This window comes from Malurus melanocephalus, unplaced genomic scaffold (assembly GCF_030028575.1).
Source record: "Malurus melanocephalus ecotype Western Australia unplaced genomic scaffold, MMel_1.1 scaffold_310, whole genome shotgun sequence".
NCBI lineage: Eukaryota > Metazoa > Chordata > Aves > Passeriformes > Maluridae > Malurus > Malurus melanocephalus.
Genome location: NW_026623542.1, coordinates 639054 through 647718, shown reverse-complemented (window position 1 = coordinate 647718; position 8665 = coordinate 639054). Strand labels below are relative to the sequence as shown.

The following is an 8665-nucleotide window of genomic DNA, read 5'->3' as shown; positions in this document are numbered from 1 at the left end:
CGGGTGGGCACACTGAGCACATCCCTGGGTGGCACAGGGATCACTGGGTGACACGGGTGGGCACACTGAGCACATCCCTGGGTGGCACAGGGAACACTGGGTGACATGGGTGGGCACACTGAGCACATCCCTGGGTGACACAGGGATCACTGGGTGACATGGGTGGGCACACTGAGCACATCCCTGGGTGGCACAGGGATCACTGAGTGACACGGGTGGGCACACTGAGCACATCCCTGGGTGGCACAGGGGGTCCACAGTCCCATCCCTGGGTGGCATAGGCATCCCTAATCCCATTCCTGGGTGGCACAGGAGTTCCCAATCCCATCCCATCTGCCACCCCCTCTCAGAACAGGGTCAGCATTCCCCTCTTCACCGTGCCCCGTTGCAGGGTGCCCCAGGGCCTGCGCCTGGCGCCCGTGTCCCCATCCCACGTCCCGCTGCTCAACGCCACGTGGGCCCTGGGGAAAAATGACCGCAGCCGGGCGTTCCTGCTGGGGCTGGTGCGGACTCTGCCCTCCGCCTGCCTGCTGGACCCACGCGGCCGCCCGGTGTCCTGGAGCCTGCTGGACGGGCAGAGCTGCATGCGCCACGGCTACACGGTGCCCGCCTGGCGCGGCCGCGGCCTCACCGGGATCACGGTGGCCACGCTGGGCCGGGAGCTGCACGCCCGCGGCTTCCCCATCTACGGCGCCGTGCTGCCCCACAACACAGCCTCGCAGCGTGCCCTGTGCGCCGTCGGCTTCGTGCCCCAGCCYGGCACCTTCTACATGATACTGGGCACCCCCGAGTAGTGCCCAAGGAGGGGTGCCAAGGTGGGKGTGCGTGTCCTCGGGGTGGGGTTACCTGGGGCAGCCTGGATCCCCACCCTCTGAGAGAGGGAAACACCCCAGCTGAGCTCAGTTTGGAGCTGCTCACTCTGATCCCCTACTGATGGCACTGATGGGAACACCCCATATTTCATGCTGAGCTTGGAATACGGAGATGTTCAGTCTGGTCCCTACTGATAGAACGGGGGGAACCTTCCAAATTCCACACGGGGCTCCAGGTTTGGAGCTGGTCCCCAGTGGGGTGTGGCACGGGGCGGGGCGGGGMGCTGGAGAAAGGCTTTTATTCGTTCATACAAGAATAGATCTTCTGCAATAAATACCCCAATAAATAAACATCTCCAATAAATAAACACTCATAGACGCACCGGGACAGCGGCCACGCCCCGGCCGCACCCCATGGCCTCGCCCCACCTCTGCATCGATGGGCAACAGTGGGGGAGGCGGGGCTTGGCTAAAGTGGGCGGGGCCTGCTGCAGGGAGGAGGCGGGGCTTGCTACAGGCGAGTGGACGGTGCTAATTGCCATCCAAGGGTAGAGCCTACTGCTCCAGGGGTGGGGCTTGCTGCTGGCTGGGGCGGGGCTTATTCCTATGCTCAGAGGGCGTTGGTCCTTTTTGGGATGGGCGGGGTTTGCACCCACTCTGGAGACTTTGGGGAAGGGGACAGGATCCTGGGGGGCGGGACACCTGTCTCTTAAGACATAACGCGGTGACAGAGGGGCTATGGGGTGACTGTGGTGGCACTTTGGGATCAGGAACTCCACCCTTTAAGGCACAGATGAGAACGTGCTTTGGCAGCACTCCGAGGCCAGAAGACCCGGTTTTGAAGGGACACTGGTGGTGGAGAGGGAATGTGGAATGGCTTTGGTGGCACTTGTGTGTCAGGAGACCCATTCCTTGCAGCAGAGTGTGGTGACAGAGGGCTTGTGGCATGGCTGTGGTACGTGGCATACAGGGTCAGGAGCCCCTCCCTTAAGGCACGGTGATGAAAGTGAGGTGGCTTTGGTGGCACTTGGGAGTCAGAAATCCTATTTCTCAAGGCACGCTAGTGGTGGAGAGGGGACATGGGGTAGTCATGGTGGCACTTGGGGTCAGGAGCTGTCCTGCAAGGCACAGTATGATGACGATGATGATGGAGGGGCTGCAGGGTGGCTGTGGTGATGCTTGATGTCAGGAGCCCCATCTTTCAAGGCACTGCCAGGTGATGAGGTTGTGGGGTGGTTTTGGGGTCAGAAGCCCCATTTCTCAAGGTACGCTGGTGCCGGTAGAGGGGGCCTGGGTGGCCTTGGTGGCACTTGGGGCTCAGGAGCCCAGCAGGCGCTCAGAACCCCCTCGCCTCCAGCCGCAGGGTGACCACGGCAGGCGGCACCTTCTTCTTGAGACGGTTGAAGTCCTTGGCTGAGCGCCAGAGCCAGGTCTGCAGCTCCTTCAGCAGCCAGAAATCATCCATCTTCTTCAGGAAGTCATTGGGGGCCGCGTGCGCGCCGGGGGGCGCGGGGGGCCCGGCGGGGCCGGCGGGCAGCGGGTACCCCAGCGAGGACATGACGCCGCCGATGCTGAGCACCAGCCCCTGCAGGCTGGCGCAGAAGTGGGCGAGGCGGTGGCGCAGCTCGGCCGTGCCCACCTGCCCGTCCAGCACACGCAGGTAGCAGAGCAGGCGGCTGTAGGCCCGGTAGTTGGCGGCCAGGCGGGCGTTGTCCGTCAGGCCCCKCCACAGGTCCAGGTCCACCGTGGCGCTGGGCACCCGCTCGGCTCGGGCCAGCCGCGGGGGGTTGAAGTCGGGCTCATTGAAGGGGGGGCCCAGGTAGTTCAGCTGGAAGGGAARGGGGGTGCCAGGTGTCAGGTCTCYGTGCCCACCCTGTCCTCAGTCTCCACGTCCCCCGTGTCCCCTGTTTGAACGTACCCCACCGATCCCAGCTCTCCCTTTGCTTATCACATCCCCCTCCCCGCCGTGCCCCCACTCTCCCCGAGCCGGACATTCCCGGCACACCCCGGGCAGTGCCACCGTCACCGCTTGGCACCCGGCTTGCCGGCACCGGCGGAGGGCACGCCAGGGCAGGGACGGGGAACCTCCGGGTGAGTCGGCGATGCCGGCGGGGAGGGAGAGGCGGATGCCCGCGCCCATGACGGAATCATGGGCCGAGGGGAGGGTGCCCGGGAGCCGCCCTGCGCCCGGGGGGCGATGAGGCATTTCCGTGACCTTCGGCGTGGGAGCAGCCGGGCACGGGGCGGATATCCCGCGGGGCGCATCGGGGACTCACGTAGGTGCCGGCGAGGGTGCGGAGCTGGTGCTCCAGGTAGCGYGTCAGGTCGTAGGTCTGCTGGATGGACTGGCCGGCGCCCAGCTCCTCGGAGCAGTTCAGCGCCGGCAGCGCCGGCAAGTTGCAGAGCGCGGCGCACAGGAAAGTGAAGATCCCCCAAGAGTCACCTGTAGGGGGACACAGAGCACCTCAGGGAGGGTGACAGGGACACCCCAACTCAGCACAGTGTGCGCGCCGCTGAGCCTGCGGAGTATCCCTGAGTCACCCGTCTGAGAACGGGGAAACTGAGGCACGGAGGTGGGCAGGTTGGGKCCCCCCTGACCTCAGCACCCCCATGGAGCAGCAGGGACTCCCCACCTCAGCACAGTGACCCCCTGCTCCCCTCGGAGCGCTCCCGCCCGCGGCTGCACCAACAATCCTTTATATGGTCTGGAGCAGCGCGGCCGCGGCATTCCCGCCGGGACACACGCCTGGGATATATTTGGGCACCGCCAACGCCGCAGCGGGCCGGGCACCCAGCGGGGATCCCCGCCGAGGGGCCACCGGGAATTCTGGGGGGGTGGGACGCGACTCCGAGGAGCGGCCGGGGCGCGGGGTGACCTTTGCGGAGCCACCGGAAAGCGCCGGCGGGGTCCCCGTCATCGGCCTGACGTCAGGGCGGCCCGGGACCGCGGCCCCGCCGGCCGGCGGTTGTGCAAAGGTCACGGCCCGCGGCCAGGACGCTCCGGCCAGCTGGCACCCCCGGCTCGCCACAGCCGGCCTTCCCGGCAGCGCCTCCCGGGAAAGACCGGCCGCTGGCACGGCTCGGCACCGCGGGGCTCCCGCTGTGGGCAGCCCCCCGTGCCCCCGCGCGTCACCGCTCCCCGTCACCGGCCGCCCGTGACGCACGAGGGTCCTCGGGGACACCCCGGCTCCGGCCACAATGGCTACACCGCCGTGGGTGTCCCCACAAACTGCATGTGTGGCTGTGGGGGTGCAAGTGCCCTGTGGGTGTGCAGGACTCTGTCACACCTGGGACACAGCCCGGGGGTGTGCAGGACACTGGTGACACCTGGGACACAGCCCGGGGGTGTGCAGGACACTGTCACACCTGGGACACAGCCCGGGGGTGTGCAGGACACTGGTGACACCTGGGATAGGTCCAGGACACACCTTCTGTGTGTGCATCACACTGGCACGGGGAACAACACACTCTCCAAGGGTGTGTGCAGACACTGTGCATGTGTGTGATGCACCACAYGTGTGAGACACCGTACAGGTGTGTCACCTACCACACGAGCGTGTGACACATGTGGCACGCACGGGACACGCCAGGCAACGTGCTGTGCACACACCCTGTGAGAGGTTAGGTGCCATGCACCTGTTTGTGCAAACACTACACCACGCTGTGGCACCCCGTGCGACACCATGTGCCCCCATGTCTCCTGTGCCCGTGCGTGGCAGCCCCAGCTGGCCCCGGCTCGCCCGGTGCCCCGCGGTGGGCACATGCCACCACTTGCCCGCGTTCCGGTGCGTTCCGGTGCGTGGAGCGTGCGGCCGGCCCCGCGTGCGTGCGAGCGTGGGCCGGGGGGGGACGGCGGGGGGACCACGGTGACTCACACCACACACAACCCCCCCTTCCTAGTGTTTGCTTTGGCCAGACCCTCACCCGCCGCCGGCTCCGGTTTCCAGGCGGGATTTACACCCGCCCCGGCCTGGCCAGCGCCAAACCAAACACAGCCGGGGAGCGGGATGGGGGGGTGGCAGGGATGTGAGATTGGGATGGAGCCACGGTGGCTCTCGGGCAGGTGGCTGGGACGTGAGGGTGACGATGATGGAGGAAGGGGGTGGAGGTGGGTGTCTGAGGGATGGGAGTGGTGGGATGCACAGAATGGATGGCAATGGGTACTGGTGACCGTGACACAGGGACAATGGTGACCCTGGTACAGCAGTGACAGTGACTGTGGTACAACAGTGACAGTAACCATGACACACAACACAGCAGTGACAGTGACTGTGGCACAGCAGTGACGGTGGCCATGACACAGCAGTGACAGTGATGCTGGCACAGTAATGACGGTGACCGTGGCAGAGCAGTGATGATGAAAGTGGCACAGCAGTGACAGTGACCATTGTGCAGCAATGACCATGACCACGGCACGGCGCTGACAATGGCCCAGCCACAGCAGGTGCCCTCACTGTCCCTTGCCCACCCTGTCCCAGCGGCTGGCGCCGGGCATCCACCGGCACAGACAGTGGAGGAGGGAGGCTCCAGCCGGCACAGCTGGATCCCGGTGACGTYGGAGAGGAAGAGCCCGAGGGTTTCAAAACCGGCCCTGGAGCGCAGCCAGGATGCTCCCAGCCCACGTAAGCAGCTCATGGCGTGCCTGCCCGGGGTCACCCGCTGGGCCCCGGGGACACCCGAGGAGCTGGAGTGACAGGGGACCACAGGAGCAGGCACCCCCTGCCTCTGCCAGCAGCATCCTGGGACACCCACACCGGACACACCGGCGGKGCCGCGGGCATCCCTCGCACACATGGCAGCGGGGATGTGGCTCACCCGCCTTTGGGGTGACACCGCCGGGACCCCTGGCCTGCAGCCCGTGCTGCAGCGCGGGCGGCAGTGCTGGCCAGACCTCCCGGCGAGCAGCCGAGGCGGGAATTCGGCCACAGAGCCGGTGAGCTGTTCTCTGGGCATGTTGTGGGCAGAGCCACTGAGGGCTGAGCGACCACAGCCCGCCCAGAGCCGCTTTCCCGAAACCCTGGTGGCGGGGGCAGCAGCTGGGAAGGGGAGACCCCCTGCCCCTGGAGCCCCTGGCAGCGCACAGAGCCGAGCCAGCCCCCGACACCGCGGCGGGAGCTGCCGTATCTGATGGGCTGGCGTCCAGCAGCGAGCAGAGCCCCATCCCACCCCGCAGCCCCATTCCTGGGGCCAGCACGGGAGGTCTCGCGGTGGCCAGGCATGACTGTGGCACTGAAGACAAAGCAGCCCTGTCCCCACTGCTGCTGTTCCACCCGCCAACTGGCACCACTTTACCCTCCGTGSGGCGTTTCCCAGCCCAATGCGGCCACCAGCTCCAAGGGGCTTGGACTGGGTGACACTCAAGCACTCATGGACAGACAAATCTGTGTCCCCACACTGCTGGCATTTAACCCCACTGTGAGTTCAAACGTGCACAGAGTTCAAACACATGCATGGCACTGTGTCTGGGGAGGTGACACCATGGCATAGCAGCAGCCCTGTGGAGCTGGCACAGTGGGGACATGAGGATGCTCATGTCCCACACCTGGATATCATGGACACAGCATTCCCTGAGGTCCAGCGGGAAGAACATGTGTGTCCTTGCTCCTCAAGAGCACCCACAACCACCACAGTAGGATCCCCATCCCATCCCTCGCATTCTACCAGACTCCATCCCATCCATCCCATCCATCCCATCCCATCCATCCCATCCCATGGCAAAGCCACTGTGCCAGGAGCGGGTGGTGGTGCAGGGGGTGCGTGGCCCCGCGTCCCCCCCAATGCCGGCCGTGCTTGCGCTCGCGGCGCTGAGTGTTTACATCCTGTCTCCTCCGTGTGTTTATAAATGCGGCCGCGCACGGGAGACTCCAGCGAGGCCGTAATTAGCTGGGCCTGGATTTCCCATCCGGCTCCGGCTCCAGCCAGCAGCACGATGGAAACACCCCCGCCGGCGAGGGGGGCACAGGCCCCTAATCCCAACCAGACCCCGCTGCCCCGCACGCACGCTCAGCACCCCGGAGCCGTGTGAGGCACCTCGATCGCTTCCCRCTGTTTAAGGAGCAGGTCAAGGAGTAACACAGCCCACAGGCACTGCTCCAGGGGTTCAACGGCACAGAGCCAGGCTGGCCGCTCTCCAGTGGGGCAGGGGACCYCCAGTGCCAGCCCAGGTGGCTCCACAGAGCCCTGGGTGACACACCCTGGCACCTCCAGACCTTCTGCCACTGCTGGCATCTCCTACCATGAGGACACTGCCTGGCTGCGTCAGTGTGGGACCAGCAGCTCCGGCGGGCACAGCCATGCCCTGATGTCCCCACAGCACCCTGGTGAAACCCGGGACACCTCTGTCACCCACAGGCCACGTGCCACACGCAGCCACAACACTTGCTGGGCCAGCGGCTTCCCAGCTATCCCAGAAACTCCATCCAGAAGTGCATCCGCATGTGCCTACCGGGACGCTGGGACGGTGGCACAGGGACACGGGCGCTGCCGCCGGGGGCAGGGCGCGGGGGGGACGGGACACCGGGGGATGATTTATGAGGCTCGGTGCCACTTAGCAGGGCATAAATCTCCCCCCGGCGCGGCCCTGTAAGCAGAGCCCTCCGCATTTCCCTGCGGAGCCTGCGCCTAATGCAGCCCAGATGTGCGGCCGCCACCGTGCCCTCGCRCCGCCTGTTAAATAGGCACGGGGACACCGGGGATGCCGAGAGTCCCCGAGCCCTGCCAGGGACACCGCCCGGGCAGCCCAGGGCCGGGGATGTCCCAAAAGCGGGAGCAGGGTTGCGGCGGCCGAGCTGTAGCCCCGCGCCTCCTCCTCGGCGTCCCCTTCCCCGCCCGTYCCCGCAGGCCTCGGCACCGGCTGTGCCACCGGTTCGGCCACGTCCTCCGGCCCCGGCGGCAGCGGGAAGGGGGAGAGGAAGGGGCGAGGGAGGGCGATGGAGCCGCTGGGGATCCCGGCCTCGCTTTTCCGGTTCCCCGGCGCTCGCCCCGCTTCGCCCGTCCTGCGTCACGCCGGCACCGCGGGAGCTGGAGCTGGAGCCGAAGCCGAACCGGCGCCGGCCTCGTGCTGCCCCGGCCTCGGTCCCGCCGCCCGGGAGCTCGGGGAGCCTCGCGGCGCCCACACTTTGACCTTTTAAGGGTGTTTTCCAGCATTTTCCGGGCGAGAAGCCCCCGATCCCGGTGTGCCGCCAGGCCGGTCGGCCCCCCAGCAGCCGCGGGGGTGCCGGTGGCCGCTGGGGCCGGGGGAACAATGCCGTTCYCTCCGCAGCACCCCAAAATCCCGCGGCTGTGTCCCGGAGGAATCTCGCCTGCTCTAGCGGTGGCGTTYGGTGTCAAGCCCCGAAATCCAGCCCCGGGCAGGAAAACTAACTCTTCCTGCCCCCCATAAATCCCACCGACTTTCCTTTTCCTCCCCTCTGTCAGTCTCGGGGTTTAATTCTCCGTGCTCAGCGGCGGTTCCCTCCCTAGTAATCACAAACATGCATGGAAAAGAGGGAACGAGAGAAAGGGGAAAGAAAAAAAAAAGAACAACAACCCAACCTAGAGAGGGGAAAGTCTTAAATCAATCCCAAAGCCAGACAGACGTTTTAATCACATCAAATTAAAATCAGCAGTCGGTTTGGAAAGGGGAAAAAAACTCCCGGCAGATGCAGTCAGGGGAGTTGGGGCAGCCCCCCGCCCCGCACCCAGCGCCGTGGGCTTACCTGAGAGCTCCCCGGTTACATTTAGCATAGTCGGGGTGCAGGCGGATTTTCGGGGGCTCGGCTCTTGCTCGGCGCCCCGAGCCCGCCCGCTCGCCTCAGCCCTGGCTCGCTGCTTCGCTCGCGCTCAGGGTTGGGTGGTGGTTTTTTTTTTTTTGG

General features: G+C 65.9%; 2 protein-coding genes across 3 annotated transcripts in view; one reads left to right on the top strand and one right to left on the bottom strand.

Moving 5' to 3' along the window:
- The window catches only part of LOC130580100 (glycine N-acyltransferase-like protein 3), a 2856-nt gene extending 1568 nt beyond the window's left edge, over window positions 1-1288 (top strand). Inside the window, exon 5 of one of the 2 annotated variants that reach the window (XM_057377376.1) lies at window positions 392-1288. In XM_057377376.1, the coding sequence (XP_057233359.1) occupies window positions 392-794 (403 nt within the window). In that variant the 3' untranslated portion in view covers window positions 795-1288. The remainder of the gene's footprint in view (window positions 1-391) is intronic. The other variant, XM_057377375.1, reaches the window with a different exon arrangement.
- Window positions 1289-1556: 268 nt separating this feature from the next.
- Window positions 1557-8659, bottom strand: CLCF1 (cardiotrophin like cytokine factor 1). The gene is made up of 3 exons (XM_057377377.1): window positions 8510-8659; window positions 3089-3255; window positions 1557-2640 (listed from the first exon to the last, which is right to left on the bottom strand). Exons 1-3 carry the CDS (start codon window positions 8535-8537, stop codon window positions 2149-2151), a joined length of 687 nt encoding a protein of 228 aa, XP_057233360.1. The 5' UTR covers window positions 8538-8659; the 3' UTR covers window positions 1557-2148.
- Between the last annotated feature and the right edge of the window lie 6 nt (window positions 8660-8665).